At 40.6% G+C, this 20,156-nt stretch overlaps 2 protein-coding genes across 6 annotated transcripts in view; both read left to right on the plus strand.

The window, feature by feature from the left end:
• Positions 1-20,156, plus strand: part of LOC149066865 (ras-specific guanine nucleotide-releasing factor 2-like) — a 416,992-nt gene that overhangs the window by 372,915 nt on the left and 23,921 nt on the right. For 3 of the 5 annotated variants that reach the window (XM_089253071.1, XM_089253072.1, XM_089253074.1), the window contains exons 17-19: positions 2,909-3,147; positions 18,618-19,041; positions 19,161-19,504. In XM_089253071.1, coding sequence (XP_089109197.1) covers positions 2,909-3,147; positions 18,618-19,041; positions 19,161-19,504 — 1,007 coding nt within the window. The remainder of the gene's footprint in view (positions 1-2,908; positions 3,148-18,617; positions 19,042-19,160; positions 19,505-20,156) is intronic. The other 2 variants (XM_089253073.1, XM_089253075.1) reach the window with 1 other exon arrangement.
• LOC149066919 (uncharacterized) lies at positions 7,839-9,140 on the plus strand. Its single transcript, XM_089253080.1, has one exon. The coding sequence runs from the start codon at positions 7,839-7,841 to the stop codon at positions 9,000-9,002; it is 1,164 nt and encodes a 387-aa protein (XP_089109206.1). The 3' UTR covers positions 9,003-9,140.

Raw genomic sequence — 20,156 nt, forward strand, 5'->3', positions numbered from 1 at the left:
TTTCCCTAAAAACCCCTTCATTGCAGATGTAAATGATTGTTATGCAGTGAGTTCTATGTAAAAACAAAAATCACTCAATAGTTTTCTTATCTGAGGATTTACAAATACTCCTTCTTTTCGATTTTCCTCATTTAATTTCAGCAAAATGTTAATTTAGGTGTTAGAAACCTGGGCCAAAATTTGTCCGTAACCTTCATCAAGCCCAGGGATGTACATATAATCGACTTAGGAGGGTCACAAAAAGTTTGGGGGTGGGGGTTCACAAGGATTTTCTTCCAGATAAATATTTAGTTATTGACCTTCAAAATCATTTATGTTAACAGAATTTTGTTAAAATAGCTGATGAGGGAGCGATATTATAGTCTTTCGATATATTCTTACAAAAATGTAAAAAATATTTTTAGTTTCTGATCTTCATGGGAGGACATAAGCCCCCCTGCGTACGCCTCTGATCGGCCCAAATTTAATTTGAAGTGGTTTCAGCAAAACATAAGGCTAAATTTATTCGAAACTTACGCATCTGCGATATTGACTGAGCTTCATTTTTCTGACTAAAGCTTGTGCATAAACATAAAGCCTGTGTTTTTCTTTGAAATGAAAAAAACAAAGAATCCGGTCGTTATTATAGAGATGAAAGCAGTGTTGCCATTCCCCAAGTTTTAGATGTCAAAAAGTAGAAAAATTATTCCTATTACCATTTTACACGCCGAAATATGCAAAGTTTGAAGGAGATTCAATATTAAGTACCATATAACAAAAGGAACTAGACGTGATGGCCATTTTTTACAATCAGATCTGGAATCAGCACCCAAAGGTTAATTGAGGTTAATTAATAAACACCTAAATTTTTTCATGTTAAGAAAACCTTTTAGACTAGTGTAATCGAAGAATTCTATAGAAAATAATAGGATTTCCATACGTTCAAATAATTAATCATATACAGAGTGTCGTAGAACACTACCAGCAAAATGAGATGCCCGGCAAGACAAAAGAAAAATCGAGTCGCAAATGAGTTTTTTGTTCAGAGCATGCTGGTATGGAATTTAAGCCAGTGGCGCCAAAAGAGGGTGGAGTAACCTATAGTAACCCTGGGATTGGAGAAGGGAAAACTTTTCTCTAAACATATAGGGGGAAAAAAGGTACAGAAAAATCATCACACCGTTGTCTTTTCATGATGTAATCAAGGTTGCCATATTTTGATGACTTCTGAAGTAGATTGATGAAGTACATCGCTGAAATAAGTGAGGTTTAAGCATGGGTTCCATTGTAAAAATTGTTTGTCTTGACGTGTATTATCATCCCTTCCATTTCTGCGGTGGAATTTCCGGGACACCCTGTGTATTAGATAGACGCATAGATTTCCAGCATGCCCCCCCCCCCTCCCGAATTAAAGCTCTCTGAGACAAGTGACTGGAAGCGACCAACTTCACAAACATCATAGAAAACATCGTGGTGAAACATCATTCATCATTTTATAACCTTTTTGTGTTCCACGGACACTTTGTGTCAGTCAAAAAGACGAAATACAAAGGGACCAACCCCCCCCCCCCCCCCGTGCCAATAAGATGAAGCTCAAGGACCCATTTGCAATATAATATTCACATCATAATAATATTTTAAAAAATTTCAAACAAGTTGAGTTTTCTCCTCAAAGAAGCTCACGTATCTCCCGAAACTTCTCAAAGGATCCCAAGGTGTCCTTAGACTCAAGAACCTGTGGTCTAGTTAGAGTAAAAGTAGGTACATGTACTGGTATATCATAGATAGAATGGGGCTAATTAACCAGAGGATCCATGGACCTTGGGGTCTCCAGAAAGATTTGAAAACAGGGTTTGTGATCTTCTATAAGAAAACAAAAAACTCATTATTTTTACATTACTATGTACCAGATACTATTCTTAAGGAGTCCGTTGCTTTCATTTCATTAATAAAAGGGCGTTCAAGCGCTGATCCAGAATAAGGTCGTATGGGCTATCGCTTCTCCCAAGAGACGACGAATGGGGAAATTTGGAAATTTTCGACGAAAGCCGAATATGGGACGAATTTGACTGTCCCGTAAAATACGGGATGATCTAATGCACCTACACAATAAGTTGCTTCTCCGATACATCAACCTAGATCCATCTGCCTCCTCTCCATTCGCAGCTGAGTATGTCTGTCTTCTCCTTATTCGAAGCTGAAGATATCTGCCTCCGCTCCATTCGCCACTGAGGGTGTGTCTTCTCCCCGTTTGAAGCTGAAGGTAACTGCTATTAGGTACTCCAAAAGAATCTGAAAAAAATCTGACTTTGCTCTGTTCGCAGATGAAGATATCTGCCTCAGCTTCATTTGCAGATGAAGATATCTGCCTCAGCTTCATTTGCAGCTGAAGATATCTGCCTCAGCTTCATTTGCAGCTGAAGATATCTGCCTCAGCTTCATTTGCAGCTGAAGATATCTGCCTCAGCTTCATTTGCAGCTGAAGATATCTGCCTCAGCTTCATTTGCAGCTGAAGATAGCTCGCTGCCTTCGCTCTATTCGAATCTGAAGATGACTGCCTCCTCTCCATTCGCAGTTGAATGTCAGCACGTCTGCATTCGCTCAGTCGCGGATCCAAGGGGAATGCGATAGAAACGATCGCCCATCCCAAGAGCTGAATAATATGTAGGAAATCCGTCTGTCCCGTGAAATGCATGACGATCCAACGAATTTACGTAATCCGCCCTCTCCCGACACATCGTCCTGGATCCGTTACCTACATTTTTATTGGTACAAAGGGTTCACGGAACACAAAAGGTTAATGTTCCTTGTTATATTCCTTGAACGTATATATTTCCCGAAGCAGATTAATCATAATTATCCTTATTTTGGTCTAACAGTTTTGTATAATGAATGTGTCTTCGGTGACTGATTATTTTCTGTTTGCAGGTCACTTGATGAAATACCAGGGGAGAGAGTACCCGGTGACCTCGGCTTCGTCGCTACCGACTACGATTACTCTAGGAGGATCAGTACCGGCAGTATGCTGTCCGAGATGGGTGACTCTCGGGACCAGATGGACCCGGCTATATCCCAGCAGCTGCTGCAAGCACAGCAAATACTCTCGGGTGGCCGGAGCCAGCAACAGCATTGGCGAATCAGGAACAGGAAGTGTAAGATGGCTTGTGGTCTGTTCACTATATTTTCCTATCTTACACATTACCATTTATGACACGGTGTCTATGATTAAAGCTGCCATTTTTCTGAGCTGTCTACGGCTGTAGCTTTGAATCAGAAAGTCTTGATGAAAGTACTGAAAGGAAAGGATTTTGAAACCCCATCAAACAGAGAAAGAGACAAAAAAGTTTACGTAATACCTAAATCAGCATTTCTATAAAAGAGTTTCACTAGCAAAAAGCGTGTTCTTCTTATAACCTCAGAATCACTAGTTAATAAATGAGAATAGAAATATTTCAATTGAAGGTATTTGAACACCTTTCCGCACACAATGAAACATGAGCAGATGAGTCATGTGGTGGCAAAAATTAGCATTTACCCTACAATCAACATTAAAAAAACGCCCTCAAGTGGTGAGTGTAGGAACCTATTTTGAACTTGATGTTTCTTTCCCATCACATCATCAAGATATTCCCAAAGTTTTGTAACTTACGGTCGTATTCACCGAGAGAGTTTAACTGCAATAGAGAGCCGTTAAAGGATTAGAGAGCGAAACAGAATGATTATATTTGGAATTTTAACCAATCCGTGTCGATCTCTAATCCTTTATAACCTGCGATTGCAGTTCAATTCTGTCGGTGAATACGGCTGTTAGTGAGGAATACTGATGGCTGTAGACAGCTTAGAACAGGAGAACTTTAACCTTAGACAACCTTGTAGGCCTGCATGTATTTTGCATAGTATAGTTATAGTCTTTTCATTGTTGTGTGTATTTTTATTGACATTCCCAAAACAATGTTCATGTGATGCAGATTTCTGGAAATCAGACTACCAATAAATCGAATGGATGCTCGTACATTTCTTCATCTGATGCCGGCAGCCTGATTTGCTCGAACTATTTCACAAATTGCATGTTAATGTCATCTCTCGTTGAACTTTCGAACTATTTTTCTTTTTTCCTTCTTTAAAAAAATTTCGATCTCCCTCTCTGGTCCCGTTCGTGCAAACCATAATGTTTTTTGACTAAGTCACCGACTAGAACTTTTGACACACCCTATACATTTCCATAAATCTTAAGTGAAATAGTGAATATATAATTTTAATAGACTAAAATCAATTGTTGAACTGAATTAGGGTTCCTAAGGACTAAAAATTTTGGTTGAAAGAGTGTAGAGGAACGTATATTGAAGGACTTAGGGCGGTATTCACCGACATGGTTTAAAAATATAGTCACAATTCTTTGGTAAGAGATTGGCACGGATTGGTTGAATGCAGGTTTTTAACCAATCTATATTGATCTCTTATCCAAAAATTGTGACTACAGTTTAAACCATGCCGGTGAATAACCCCCTTATGGTCTTCACTGACTCTCTTAGAATAGAAAATCAAAAATAAGGAAAAACACTCGATGGAATGGATAAATAAACTCTACGTACTTTAAAGCAACGATAGTGAAAATCAATTATCGCCATTTCATCGATATCATTTCACAAAGTATCCAGATTCATTCACCGATGTTGGTGTGCCTTTAGACTTTCAAAACAAACTCTTCGGATGGACTGTAGAAAACTGTACAGGAGAAATGCAGGAAAATTCCACAGCAGCAGTGCCTCCCGTAATGCAGAGGATAGCACGACGCAAATGTTCCACTGAGGTGCGGATGAGCGGCAGATAATCCATGCCAAATGTTATGAGTAGAGCCTGAAAATTTTGGCACCTAAAACGGCCAAAATAAGCAGGCAAAAAGGCACTAAAAATGCTTAAAATAGGCATTATAAAAGGGCATTCATAATAGATGGAAAAAAGGGAAAGCTACGATATTAAGGGGTCCGAAAATAGGCTAAAAATTGACTGCACTCACCGAATCTGCTATTTCAATTGTAAACTATAATGAGTTTCGTATATATATAGAAAAATAGTACACAAAAATTAGAGAAAGTCCATATGCCGATGCAAATGGTACAAGAAATTTACAATTCGGAATTTGTCGTACTAAGCGAGAAAACGTAGAGTGAGAACTTTTATAAGCGGGATCCATGTATACAATGGCGCCGAAAGAAAAGCGGTGGGAGGTCTTTGTGTGGAAAATCATTCAAGTAGAAATCAGTGCTTCTCGTCATTCAGAAAATATCAGCGTAAAATTGGAAATATACAGGAAAAAATGGGAAATTTATGTGTCGAACGTACAGGCATATACAAAAATGCATGCCTAGTCAAAAATGTTTACATGCCTTGGACATGTCGGGCGATTGTGTCCAGCTCTGTTTCCTACATTCAAAGCATAATAAATGAATTTCGAGAAATACATTACAGTAGGCAATTATAACTGGTTAAATTTTAATAGTTCCGGAAACGGAAGAGAAACGTCGTATTAATCGATAATTCATTGTATCCGATTATTTTACAAGTAGGCACAACTTATCGAAATAATCAATTGTTCTGTATATTACTGAGAAATTGATATCTCGTATAGAAAAAGACGATAGAATGTAAAAATGTAGGATCAAAGTTCATATATACGTGTAAAATTACAAAGTAGTATTCAAAGTCAAAGATAGATGACGCTAAAAAACGAATTTATTCAGGCTCGCTTAAAATCGAAACTTCTGACTCACAGACAGACAGACAGACAGACAGAATTTAATTTTTCTCGTCGCTGCCCAGCCCAAAGGGGCTGCCTGGCGACTTACAGACTGCTCTTGCTAGCTATGAAGGGGGTTATAGACAAGTTTGTGCGTGTTTGTGTGGATGTGAAGTGCTTGTAAGTTAATAGAAAAAAAAAACATACAGTCCGATAAATGCTACCATCAGAATAGTAAAATGCACAAAGATCCGCCAAACTTCATCAAAATGTTACTCTATGCAATAGAGCTGTTGATCAGTAAAATCAATTGTAGTAAAAAAGAAATATATATATATACATATATATACATACACATATGCATACACATATACACACATATATATACATACACATATACATACATACACATATACACACATATATATACATACATATATACATATATATACATACACATATGTATTATGCGATAAACACAAGTATTATAATGGACACAAAAATGAAATCACCCATGTACAATTCACCAAAACACTACATAATGCACTAATGAGAAAATAATAATAAAAAATAAATCTAACATGCAAAAGAAGTCATAACAAAACAAGTGTGTTAGCCGAAATTATACAAATTGGTGCAGTGCAAGATCAGTCATGTACATCAAACCACAATGCCACTCTATGCAATAGAGTTGATCGATAATTTCGATAGCAAATTAAAAGTACAAACATATTATGATAGATAGACAAAGATTATACAGCTCAGTAGTTCAGACCCTAACGCACCGACCATGGCACGTGCAGCACGTTTTGAGGCCTGAGAAATTTTAGTCTTTGACGTGGGTTGTAATCGACCCGCTCTCTCAGATGCTCGTATTCTGAGTTCCTCATCCTTTCAAAGTGATCCTCTGAGATTTGTTGGATGTAGCTGAGGATGGTTGGAATCTTCAGGTCTTTTCTAATGTCAGCCCCTCTGATGTACTTTGGGGCACGCACAAGAGTTCTCAGTATTTTATTCTATTGACTGCAGACGCTGCATGTTGGTTTTTGAAACATGAGCCCATACTGGGGCGCCGTAGGTCATGATAGGACTAATGATTGATTTAAACAATATAACTTTGTTTTTAAGAGTTAGTCTTGCACTTGGAAATGTAATGCGTGACATCATTCCCATGGTTTGGGTAGTCTTAGTTCTTACGTGATTTATTTGAGGAACGAAGGGTAATGATTGGTTTAGAATACATCACAAATATTTCACTTCCTTCACAGGTCTTATGGCTTCTCTGCCCAGGTAGATTGGTGCTCTAGTGAATTTGGTTCTTCTTGTTAACCAGATGAACTGACACTTGGCATGATTAAGCTCGACAGCATTATCCTCACACCAGTCTTCAACCTCCTCCAGAGTCTCCTGAAGATTTTCTCTGCATTTATCAGATTTTCTGTTGTTGGTGATAATAATTGCATCATCCGCAAAGAGTCCCCGTATGCCCATTTGGGGGCAGGGAAGTCATTGATGTATATGGAGAAGAGCTGAGGCCCAAGAACTGATCTTTGGGGAACCGAGGCTCTTCTGACTCGAAACAAAATTTGTCCACTGATACAAACAAAAAGTAAAAATTGTATTAACCGAGATATTTCACTACATCAGATGTCTCTATAATTGAGTTCATCTATAATAAATTTTATTAAAGTGATAAATTAAAACATGAAGTTTTTCAAAAGAAGAGATAAATATATTGATATAATATTGCAACGTATGAGGGCTACAAGCCTTTACAAAGGACTGTCTTCTCCATCTCATTTCTTTGAACTATTGGTTGCTATGGTGACTTAAGTTAATTCTTTTTGATTATTTGTTTTTTGGGCAGTTTTGATCTGCGTATTCGTTGTGTTCGGTCACGCTATTCCTTTCGTCCCTGTATTGTGCTTAGTCTAATAAAATAATTCACCGTGTTTGATCCGTTTGTAATAAACGTGACATTTTTGGTGGAGGCGCCGGGTAACGACAGTTGTGATCAGCCTGGCTTCTAACGACGATTCTCGGCAGAGTAATCGATTACAGAATCTTCCTCCTGAATACGGACTGTACGTGACATCTAAAAGGACTATTCGTTCTCGAGCCATGACGACTAGAGGAGAAGAAGAACGTTCTACAATACGCACTCCAGCTCTTATGGAGGAGACCCGGAAGCCGAATATTTTCAGAGGTGATCCTGACCAAGATCCGACGAGGTGGCTGAAGGAGTATCAGAGAGTGTCGAACTTCAACCGGTGGGATGACAGTCATCGCTTGGCCAATGCGTACTTTTTCCTCGAAGGTACTGCGAGGCAGTGGTTCGAAAACAACGAGGACACACTCACTTCGTGGTCAACGTTCGAAGCTGAACTGAAGAAAACCTTTGGTGACACCGAGCTGTACGTTCGAAGAGCCAAAGAACGGCTGAAGAGTCGAGCGCAAAGGAGTGGCGAACCAAGTCCATCATACATCCAGGACGTATTGGGACTTTGTCATCTAGTAGACCCGGCCATGTCAGAAGAGGACAAGGTATCTCACCTCATGAAAGGAGTGGCCGAGGACGTATACCAGGCGCTGCTGATGAGAGAAGTCACCACCACTGCTGAATTCGTCAAGTGGTGCCATTACATAGAAGAAATGCAGCAGAAAAGGATCGGACGAAACAAGTTTGCCAGACTCCCAAACGTCGTTCCTATAGCTGCTATCGAGGAACAAGAGGATTTGTCATCTCTTATCCGTCAAATTGTGCGTGAGGAGATCCAGCGCTTAACCATGCCACCGGCAGAGACGCACCAACCAGGACTGCAAGCGATCGAGGCTGTCGTAAGGGATGAAGTGGGAAAGTCGCTCGCTTCTCTGTCTGGAGAACGTCAACGGCCGATTTCTCCTGGATCAAGACGACAGCGCCAGTTGACGCATACCCGTAGGACGGCAAGATTGGAACCAACATTGGAACAACTTCCGAGGAAAACTGATGTGTGGCGTACACAGGACAACAGTCCCGTTTGCTTCCACTGTGGACGTCCCGGACACGTCGTACGCTATTGTCGAGAGCGAAGGGCCATCTTTGACACCTACCGCAACAGCCAAGGCCGTCATGCTTCGTCATACCCCAGTAACAGCCGCATAACCGACGAGACCAGCATACCAGCCGCCAGGACCCCTCCATCCAGCCCGTTTCGTGGACGATCGCCGACACGCCGCTACAGATCCCCGTCGCCGTATAGACGTTCTAGTCAGTCGCCGAATCGACGAAATGAGGAAAACTAAGCCGCGCGACCTTTGTTGGAGGTGAGGCCGCTATTTTTCAAAATCCTCCCAATGTCGCTAAGATGCTCGGAAATCATGTTGATGTTATCCTCGACGACCATCCCATACGTGCACTAGTAGACTCTGGAGCCTCTTTCTCTGTGATCTCAGAAGATTTTCGACGTCATTTACGCAAAATTATGTTTGTAAATAGTGAACAATGTTCCTCACAAGATGTTATCTTAAAAGTCGCTAATGGCAGTTATGTAAAACCTCTTGGAACCTGTACTCTTCGTCTCACCGTCAATGGTCACAGTCAACCAGTGGAATTCACAATTATGCCGAAATGTAGCCATGATGTCATCCTCGGTTGGGATTTTCTAGAAGCATCTCAAGCAATCATAGACTGTGGCAAGTTAGAATTTACGTTTGAAGAGATCTTACATGATCATCGGTCTACGCAGAAAGGGGGGTTGTACGCTGTAGAGGATTATACCATACCAGCACGCTCAGTAACTAAGATACAAGTATCTGCTCCTATGCTGGATAATGACATTGACGTTATCGTAGAAAATAATAGGTTTTTATTGATGAACCAAGAAGTTGCCATCCCATCAACCATCATGAGCCTCGCTAATAACAAAGGGGAACTGTGGGTCGCTAATGGGCTAGCCCAACCTCGACGTATCTTGAAGAACATGTGCGTTGGCCACGCCGAACAACTTGACTGTAACTATGTGAATGCTTTATCGGAAGTGCTGTCGTACGAGAATGTTAGCAAGAGTAATGCGAGTCCAGTCGATTATTCGCAAATGTTGTCAACGGATCTTGATAGTGAACATCAAAAGAAATTGCTTCTATTGCTAGAACAGTTTCCGGAAGCTTTTGGTGATGGAGGTAAGGTGGGGAGTTACAAACTCAACGTGAAGCACAAAATCAACACTGGAGACCATTCTCCCATCAACCAAAGACCTTATAGGGTATCACCTGCCGAACGTCGAATAATTCAAGAGGAAGTTGAAAAGATGCTGAAAAAAGAAGTCGTTCAGCCATCTGAAAGCCCCTGGTCCTCTCCTGTAGTTCTTGTCAAGAAAAAGGATGGCACTTGGCGATTTTGTGTCGATTACCGCAGATTAAACAGAATTACCAAAAGAGACGTCTACCCACTACCTCGTATAGACGATACTTTGGATTCTCTAAAGGGCGCAAAGTATTTCTCCACCATGGATTTATACAGTGGCTATTGGCAGATTGAGGTTGATGAAGCTGACCGTGAAAAGACTGCTTTCGTAACACCAGAAGGACTATACGAATTTAAGGTGATGCCATTTGGACTTTGTAATGCTCCAGCAACTTTTGAGCGCATGATGGACAACCTCCTTCGTCACCTTAAGTGGAATATGTGCTTATGCTACCTCGACGACATCGTCGTCTTTTCCGAGACATTCGATGAACATCTTAACCGTTTAACGGCTGTTTTTCAATGCATTCAAGACGCAGGTCTTCACTTGAACCCAAAGAAATGTTTGTTTGCAGCACCGGAAATTAAAATTCTTGGCCACGTTGTGAATGCCGAGGGAATTAGACCAGATCCAGATAAAGTAAGAGCCATTACAAATTTTCCTGTTCCACAAAACATCCGAGGTGTGAGGAGTTTCTTAGGGCTCAGCTCTTACTACCGAAGGTTTATAAAGGATTTCTGTCTGAAAGCTGCTCCATTGCAAAATTTATTGAAAAATGACGTAAAATTTCGTTGGGAAAAAGATGAAGAAGAAGCTTTTAAAGTTCTAAAGAAAGCCCTAACTTCCGACCCAGTATTAGGGCTATTTGATGAGAAGGCTGAAACAGAGTTACATACCGATGCCAGTGGTTACGGAATAGGAGCAGTGCTAGTCCAACATCAGAACGGGAAAGAGAAAGTTATAGCATACGCGTCCAGAACTCTATCAAAAGCCGAGAAAAACTACTCCACCACGGAGAGAGAATGTCTTGCGGTCATATGGGCCATTACAAAATTTCGACCCTATATTTTCGGAAAGCCTTTCAAGATTGTTACCGACCATCATGCCTTGTGCTGGCTAGCCAGCCTGAGAGATCCTTCCGGACGGTTAGCACGATGGGCGCTGAGACTACAAGAGTACGAGGTCTCAATAGTATACAGAAGCGGAAGAAAACATAATGATGCCGACAGCCTTTCAAGGTACCCCGTTGACGAAAGCTCCGTGCCAGAGGACATTAGTGTCATAACTTCAGTCCTCGACCTAGCAAGTGAACAACTCAAGGATCCCGATGTAGCTAATAAGATCCATGCTTATGAAGGGTCAAGCGGCTCTCTTAAGACCGACTTTGAGGTTATCGGCGGCGTTTTGTGGAAGAAGAATTTTGATCCGGCGGAAAAAAAGTGGCTACCTGTTATTCCGAAACATCTACGGTTGGACATCCTCAGGCATTTCCATGATTCCTTAACAGCAGGTCATTTGGGATTTGCGAAAACTTACGACCGAATACGAAAGCGATTCTCCTGGCCCGGTCTATATCGAAGCGTACGTCGCTATGTATTGCATTGCAAGGAATGTCAGCGAAGAAAAAACGTAGCTCAAAAACCACCGGGCCGTTTGATTCCCATTCCTCCAGCAGAAGCACCCTTCTGTCGTATTGGTATGGATCTGCTTGGACGGTTTCCAAAGTCTCGAGCAGGAAATAAATGGATCATTGTGAGTACTGACTATTTTACCCGGTATGCTATAACAAAAGCACTGCCTTCAGCAGATGCACCAGAGGTAGCCAAGTTTTTCGTCGAAGAAATTATGCTAAAACATGGAGCTCCGAGAACTCTTATAACCGATCGGGGACAGGTTTTTCAGTCAAGACTCGTTGCTGAACTCAACAGGCTTTGTAATGTGACCCACAGATTGACCACGGCGTATCATCCTCAGACGAATGGCCTCACAGAACGTTTTAACAAAACGCTAGCAGATATGTTGTCCATGTATGTCGATGTCGAGCAGAAAAACTGGGATGAAATCCTACCATTCGTCACGTTTGCCTATAACACTGCTCGACAAGAAACTACTGGATTTACACCTTTTTATTTATTACATGGACGCGAAGCTGAAACTACCCTAGACACTATGTTCCCATACAGTTCGGGTGAACCGGAATCTGATCATCTTGGCCAATTAATTGCACAAGCAGAAGAGTCAAGGCAGATAGCACGGCTGCGAACTTTACAGGCTCAACAATATGACAGCCAGCGTTATGACTCTCAACACCGAATGGTAGACTACAAGCCTGGAGATCTAGTGTGGATTTTCACACCTGTAAGAAAAGTCGGGCTGTCGGAAAAATTGATGAAGAGGTACTTTGGCCCGTATAAAGTTTTGAGAAAATTATCAGATGTGAATTATGCGGTAGAAGATTTTGATCCTGCTTCACGACGGCGGAAATCAAGAGATGTTGTTCATGTGCTCCGTATGAAACCGTACAATGACCCTGACGCTCAGGACAGTTCCTGTTCCAACGACGACAATACTAAGGAGGAACAAGGAGAGCAACAAGGCTGACAGCAAGTCTCATGAGCCGTCGTACAAACAGCGGGACGCTGTTTCTATGAAGAGGGAGCAATGCAACGTATGAGGGCTACAAGCCTTTACAAAGGACTGTCTTCTCCATCTCATTTCTTTGAACTATTGGTTGCTATGGTGACTTAAGTTAATTCTTTTTGATTATTTGTTTTTTGGGCAGTTTTGATCTGCGTATTCGTTGTGTTCGGTCACGCTATTCCTTTCGTCCCTGTATTGTGCTTAGTCTAATAAAATAATTCACCGTGTTTGATCCGTTTGTAATAAACGTGACAATATTCATTAATTCATGAATTAATGTTTCAAGTCAGCAGCAGATGTCGCTAACACATCATTTCCTTCGGCAGGTAAACCAATACGTTATTTATCACTCAATTTTTTAACCAAATTGCGCATAACTTTTACATATGATTACTCGAAGAAAATCAGAATAAACACATAACAATATCAAAATATGAATTTACGGCAGGAAAAATTCAAAAAAGACATTTTTGCAAAAAAAAACAGTTTGAAAATAAGCAAAATATATAAGGCATTTATGGAATTTTGCCTGAACTTCCGAGTAGCGTTTTGCCATATTATACATGGGATTTTAACATGGGGGTTACGCTCATTGGCTGAGATCACGGTTACGATACCTAAAGGCGGAGTTTTAAAAATGAGTACTGTAAACCCAGAATTACGTCACCCTTCTCATGTCAATAGACGGCGACCCTTTGAGTAAAATCAGTATTGGTAACTGTCATATGTTAGTTCATTTTGCAGGCATCTATCAAATTGACATGCATATTAACCATTTATTCTTCTATCGAATATTGTTTGCACAGCAACAAAGTAAAATTATTTATTCAATGATAAAAACACATTTATAATATTAAAAGTTTATGGGTAGCATAACATCAGCTACTTCCCCTCTCCTTTATTTTTCGATTGTGTTGCTTTGTGTTTTGTCTCGATAAGCACTCACTTTGCAAAGATTTGCAAACAATCCTCTCCTGGCTCTTTTCATTCCCTACCCATACATACATACACTACGCAACTCACGTGCATGCACAAACTTGTCTTTGCCCTCCACATACCACCCCTGGTGATCTGTAAAAGTCTCCAGACAGCCTGTAAAGGCTTGGCTGCGACAGAAACATTCCATTCGGTTCTGGTATGGTTATTATTTAACGATTTACAGACTTTCGCACTTCTTGTAGTAGCACGCGTCCAACTTTTCGTGTGGAACGGGCATTCATTGCGTTAGAGCTCTAGTAAACGAATGCCCTGATTATCTTATATTTCATAAAATTTCGGATTTTTAGTCGGCAGTTTGTTATTCGAAAATAGAATTTTGAAGGGTAATTTCACTGTTGTCCAAAACTTCAAGTGGAATTTTTACCAGTGAGAAATAACTCCACTACAAAAACATTATTTGATATCTGAAGAAGTATTTTCACTCTTCGACGAAATTTGTAGGAGAAAAACTGAATTTTTGTGCGTGAATTACGCATGTAGATGCTTATTAGCGAACATAGTTAATTGGTTACTAATGGAGATCCGTATGATCTGTCCAGGGAAAGTTCAGACTCGAAAAACTGTCTACATACACAATTTATGAGTAATGCCACGAAATAAAAAATATATAAAACGCAAGAATATAATGACTTATTTAAAAGCTGCCGATTACACCATCAGCCCATGTGAACATTCGCAAAGAGTTTATAAACACCTTTTAAAACCCGTCTCTTTAGTCTCGCCTTTCAGTGACGTAATTTTAATCTTGGCCAATAAGCGTAACCCCATGTCAAAATCCTATGTATAGGATGGAAAAGCGTATATATAATATAAAACGTATTATAATCTCTGCCAGTCTGCAGACATTATAACATTGGGATCCGCAGGAATACTGATAGGATTTACATTCTCTTTAGTCCCGCCTTTCAGTGACGTAATTTTAATCTTGGCCAATAAGCGTAGCCCCATGTCAAAACCCTATGTATAGGATGGAAAAACGTATATATAATATAAAACGTATTATAATCTCTGCCAGTCTGCAGACATTATAACATTGGGATCCGCAGGAATACTGATAGGATTTACATTCTCTTTAGTCCCGCCTTTCAGTGACGTAATTTTAATCTTGGCCAATAAGCGTAACCCCATGTCAAAATCCTATGTATAGGATGGAAAAGCGTATATATAATATAAAACGTATTATAATCTCTGCCAGTCTGCAGACATTATAACATTGGGATCCGCAGGAATACTGATAGGATTTACATTCTCTTTAGTCCCGCCTTTCAGTGACGTAATTTTAATCTTGGCCAATAAGCGTAACCCCATGTCAAAATCCTATGTATAAGATGGAAAAACGTATATATAATATAAAACGTATTATAATCTCTGCCAGTCTGCAGACATTATAACATTCGGATCCGCAGGAATACTGACAGGATTTACATTCTCTTTAGTCCCGCCTTTCAGTGACGTAATTTTAATCTTGGCCAATAAGCGTAGCCCCATGTCAAAATCCTATGTATAGGATGGAAAACGTATATATAATATAAAACGTATTATAATCTCTGCTAGTCTGCAGACATTATAACATTGGGATCCGCAGGAATACTGACAGGATTTACATTCTCTTTAGTCCCGCCTTTCAGTGACGTAATTTTAATCTTGGCCAATAAGCGTAACCCCATGTCAAAATCCTATGTATAGGATGGAAAAGCGTATATATAATATAAAACGTATTATAATCTCTGCCAGTCTGCAGACATTATAACATTGGGATCCGCAGGAATACTGATAGGATTTACATTCTCTTTAGTCCCGCCTTTCAGTGACGTAATTTTAATCTTGGCCAATAAGCGTAACCCCATGTCAAAATCCTATGTATAAGATGGAAAAACGTATATATAATATAAAACGTATTATAATCTCTGCCAGTCTGCAGACATTATAACATTCGGATCCGCAGGAATACTGACAGGATTTACATTCTCTTTAGTCCCGCCTTTCAGTGACGTAATTTTAATCTTGGCCAATAAGCGTAGCCCCATGTCAAAATCCTATGTATAGGATGGAAAACGTATATATAATATAAAACGTATTATAATCTCTGCTAGTCTGCAGACATTATAACATTGGGATCCGCAGGAATACTGACAGGATTTACATTCTCTTTAGTCCCACCTTTCAGTGACGTAATTTTAATCTTGGCCAATAAGCGTAACCCCATGTCAAAATCCTATGTATAAGATGGAAAAACGTATATATAATATAAAACGTATTATAATCTCTGCCAGTCTGCAGAGATTATAACATTGGTATCCGCAGGAATACTGACAGGATTTACATTCTCTTTAGTCCCGCCTTTCAGTGACGTAATTTTAATCTTGGCCAATAAGCGTAACCCCATGTCAAAATCCTATGTATAGGATGGAAAAGCGTATATATAATATAAAACGTATTATAATCTCTGCCAGTCTGCAGACATTATAACATTGGGATCCGCAGGAATACTGATAGGATTTACATTCTCTTTAGTCCCGCCTTTCAGTGACGTAATTTTAATCTTGGCCAATAAGCGTAACCCCATGTCAAAATCCTATGTATAAGATGGAAAAACGTATATATAATATAAAACGTATTATAATCTCTGCCAGTCTGCAGACATTATAACATTCGGATCCGCAGGAATACTGACAGGATTTACATTCTCTTTAGTCCCGCCTTTCAGTGACGTAATTTTAATCTTGGCCAATAAGCGTAGCCCCATGTCAAAATCCTATGTATAGGATGGAAAACGTATATATAATATAAAACGTATTATAATCTCTGCTAGTCTGCAGACATTATAACATTGGGATCCGCAGGAATACTGACAGGATTTACATTCTCTTTAGTCCCACCTTTCAGTGACGTAATTTTAATCTTGGCCAATGAGCGTAACCCCATGTCAAAATCCTATGTATAAGATGGAAAAACGTATATATAATATAAAACGTATTATAATCTCTGCTAGTCTGCAGACATTATAACATTGGGATCCGCAGGAATACTGACAGGATTTACATTCTCTTTAGTCCCACCTTTCAGTGACGTAATTTTAATCTTGGCCAATGAGCGTAACCCCATGTCAAAATCCTATGTATAAGATGGAAAAACGTATATATAATATAAAACGTATTATAATCTCTGCCAGTCTGCAGAGATTATAACATTGGTATCCGCAGGAATACTGACAGGATTTACATTCTCTTTAGTCCCGCCTTTCAGTGACGTAATTTTAATCTTGGCCAATAAGCGTAACCCCATGTCAAAATCCTATGTATAGGATGGAAAAGCATATGTATAATATAAAACGTATTATAATCTCTGCCAGTCTGCAGAGATTATAACATTGGGATCCGCAGGAATACTGACAGGATTTGCATTCTCAAGAGAGAATCGTTTCAGCAATTTCTGAATATAACTTTTCGAATGGATGAAGATAGAGTTTTTCTTTTGAATGAACTCTATAGACCAACGAAGACTTGCATGCCCGTATGAACGCCCGTAAAACATGTTCATACGCTAAGAAATGCATAATAGACCTGCCCGCAGACATCTTAATATGTATCTATAATGTGCGAAACTAATTAAACTATACAAAAATGAAGAAAAAAAAAAGTATGGGAAATGTATGAACATGTTTTACGTGCAACTTATAATGAATGTCAGATAAAAATATCAAAACTACAAAATATTCTAACCATTATTTTCTCTTTTTTATATACTTCTGTATTTTAATGACGATTCTACATTCTACCGCCAAAATGAGAATTTTGATAGTACGTGTCAAGGTAAACAAGTAATTCATGGTCACAACCCACTTATTCTACCGATGCGTGCCTTAACCTACTTTACACTTCAGAAGTCACCAAAATATGGCAACCTTTCTCGTCATGAGTAATGACGGTCAAATTCCATATGAGGGGTGGAAATATTGTCCTTTCAACCCTTTATTTTGTCCTCTTTTTTTTTAATTTATCACGTATACCCAAAAGATTTTTACGATCTGTCCAGGAAATTTGTTAATGCCAACTTTGTTTTTTCCAATTCATTTAGTGCCATTGCCCTAAATTCAACGCCTACAAGTGCTGAACATGGTTATTCATTTGCGACCCTAGGTCCTATTTCTTACTTTAGGTTGTTCCCCGATCTTTCTTTTTTGGATGCCAGTGGGTCAAATTCTATTTTAACATGTGCTAAACATGGTGACTAGATTCGATTGCTTTTCTTTAGGAACTATTTTCTCCCTTTTAGACACCAATGGCTAAAATTTAATTAATTACTTTAGGAAAAAGGTGTTCAAATAACTTTATTCATTTGAAAACGTGGTGCGGGTCACTTAAGTGATCTGGAACGGTGCTATATGTTACTGGAGTGATGCATAAATGTGTCGTGGCCTACTATGAAGTTGTCGCGGGCCGCTTAAGTGACCTTTAAATATGCCGCGGGTTGCTCAAGTGCTCTGGAATTGTACTGTGGGACACTTAACTGATCTGAAACACTGCCTCGTGTCACTCAAGTGATCTTTAAATGTGTCGTTGACCGCTTAAGTGCTCCATAACTGAACCACAAGTCACTCAAGTAATCTGGCAAATTACGCGCACAGCTGATGTGATATGGAACTGCACCGCGGGTCAGTAAAGTGATCCGAAAATGTGCGGCTTGGTTCGTTTTTACAAAATTAGTTTTGAAGTCGGATGACTCAAAGGGCCATATTCAGCCCGCGAGCCAGGGCTTGAGCATATCTGTTACAGGACGGTTTCTTTCTTCTTTTTTTTTGGTGCCAGTGGTTTAAATTCCGCGTTAGCATGTGCTGAACGTGGGAATCATTTGCGACCCTAGATATTTCTTATCAAAAAAAAACTTTTCTCGACGTGTAAGACACTACGATCCTTCTCATTTTGGCGGCAGGTGTATAAGAAAAATTTTATGTACAAAAAGGGTTTTCAATTGTTGCATTTAATTTTCTATTTTCTCCAATCTCACTTATGCGAAAACAATGAAACTGACGCAGTCGAAGAAGAGCAGATGCGAGAGCAGGCGCTTCGCCGTATGAGGGATGTCTTGCCGCCATGTCCGAGCCCGGAACCCATCAGCGTTCCAGTGCCACCGCCTCCAACCCCTGAGCCGACCTGCATACCGGAGGAGGTGGAAGTGCCACCAGCAGTGACCGAAGCGTCGACATCGCTAGAAACGACGACGACGACGAAACGGCCATTGAAGGAAAAAGCCGCCTTGGAAGGGACTACCTCTCTACCAGACGATCCGAGCAAGCTGACGATTCCTGGCAGAAAGGTAGCACCGTCCTCCTCAGCGGAGACTCTCAAGGGCCAGTGGAGTAGCCCTAGTTCCCCTACGAACCTCAGCACCACCGCTAGCACCGTCACGCTGGTCGGAAGCGTCGGCAGCAATGAGTCCCCAAAACCCAGTCCTAGCAGGTAAGGGGTGCCCACTTCACTAGGAATCGCTAGTTTTATATTAGGGACTTCCGACTTTACTAAGCCTAGTTTGGCATGGGTTGGTTTCGATCTCTCATTAGTATCACTATTTTTCACAGGAAAACCGCTCCTCAACAACTTCCAGCGGAACTCATGGCGCCGATAGCCGTTCCCGACGAGACACCGCCGGAGACCCCTCAGTCAGCAACTCCGCCGATAACGCCGCCAACACCACCGATCGGAGGGATACTACCACAAAGAGGGAGCATCGCCGAGAAGCCGGTACCAGAGAAACAGATCATACATCCGCAACAGATACAACAGATCCAGTCGCAGCTGCAACCGCAGCAGCAGCAGTCTCCGGTGATGCAGAGGATGGTATCACACAGAGGTTCCACTGAGGTGCCGATGAGCGGCAGCCCGTCTGTGCCAAATGCTATGAGTTATCTGCGAGTTAGAGGAGGTAAGAGTTGTGAATCATTAAAAATAAATTATTAGTATTCAGGATTACCCCCCCCCCTTAACGCGTAGGGTTACTTGCTCAACCCAGAACGGAATAGATATGGGTAGAGGGGCGTGAAATGCGTAAGGTTACGTGCTTACCCCACCCCTGATATGTCCGAGAGGTTGTTTACTTCAGATATGCTTGAGGGGCACGCATATCTCCAGAAACCTGTAGAAATTTCGTGTACACTTGGAAATGAGTAGGATCGCTTTCTAACCCCCCAGATATGCGTAGGAGGCGTTCGAGAGACCCCTTGGAAGGTGTAGAACGTGTCATTTGCGTATCCATGGGAAAATAGAGGCATTAATACCCCCTAGAAATGCGTACATGCTGCTCCTTATTAGATGTTCTATCCGCAAATCTTGGTAGGTGTCCATGTTGTGCCAAACTGATTTTTTACATTCACTTGTTACTTTATTCGTGTTTCGCGTCATTGGTGATTTTTCGGCCATCCCCTGAATGGTCCGCCACGTACCATATAGAAGCTACTGTTATGAACAATAGCCGCTGTGGTGGTCGAGTGGTTATAGTGACGGACTCGCGATGCGAGGATCCGGATTCGAACCCCACAGTGGTGGTCGGCTGAAGTTGGTTTTCTGTGGTTCCCAAC

The sequence above is a fragment of the Pholcus phalangioides genome, unplaced genomic scaffold, assembly GCF_987345545.1.
Source record: "Pholcus phalangioides strain wild (caught in Gottingen) unplaced genomic scaffold, Ppha-v1.0 ptg000032l_1, whole genome shotgun sequence".
Taxonomy (NCBI): domain Eukaryota; kingdom Metazoa; phylum Arthropoda; class Arachnida; order Araneae; family Pholcidae; genus Pholcus; species Pholcus phalangioides.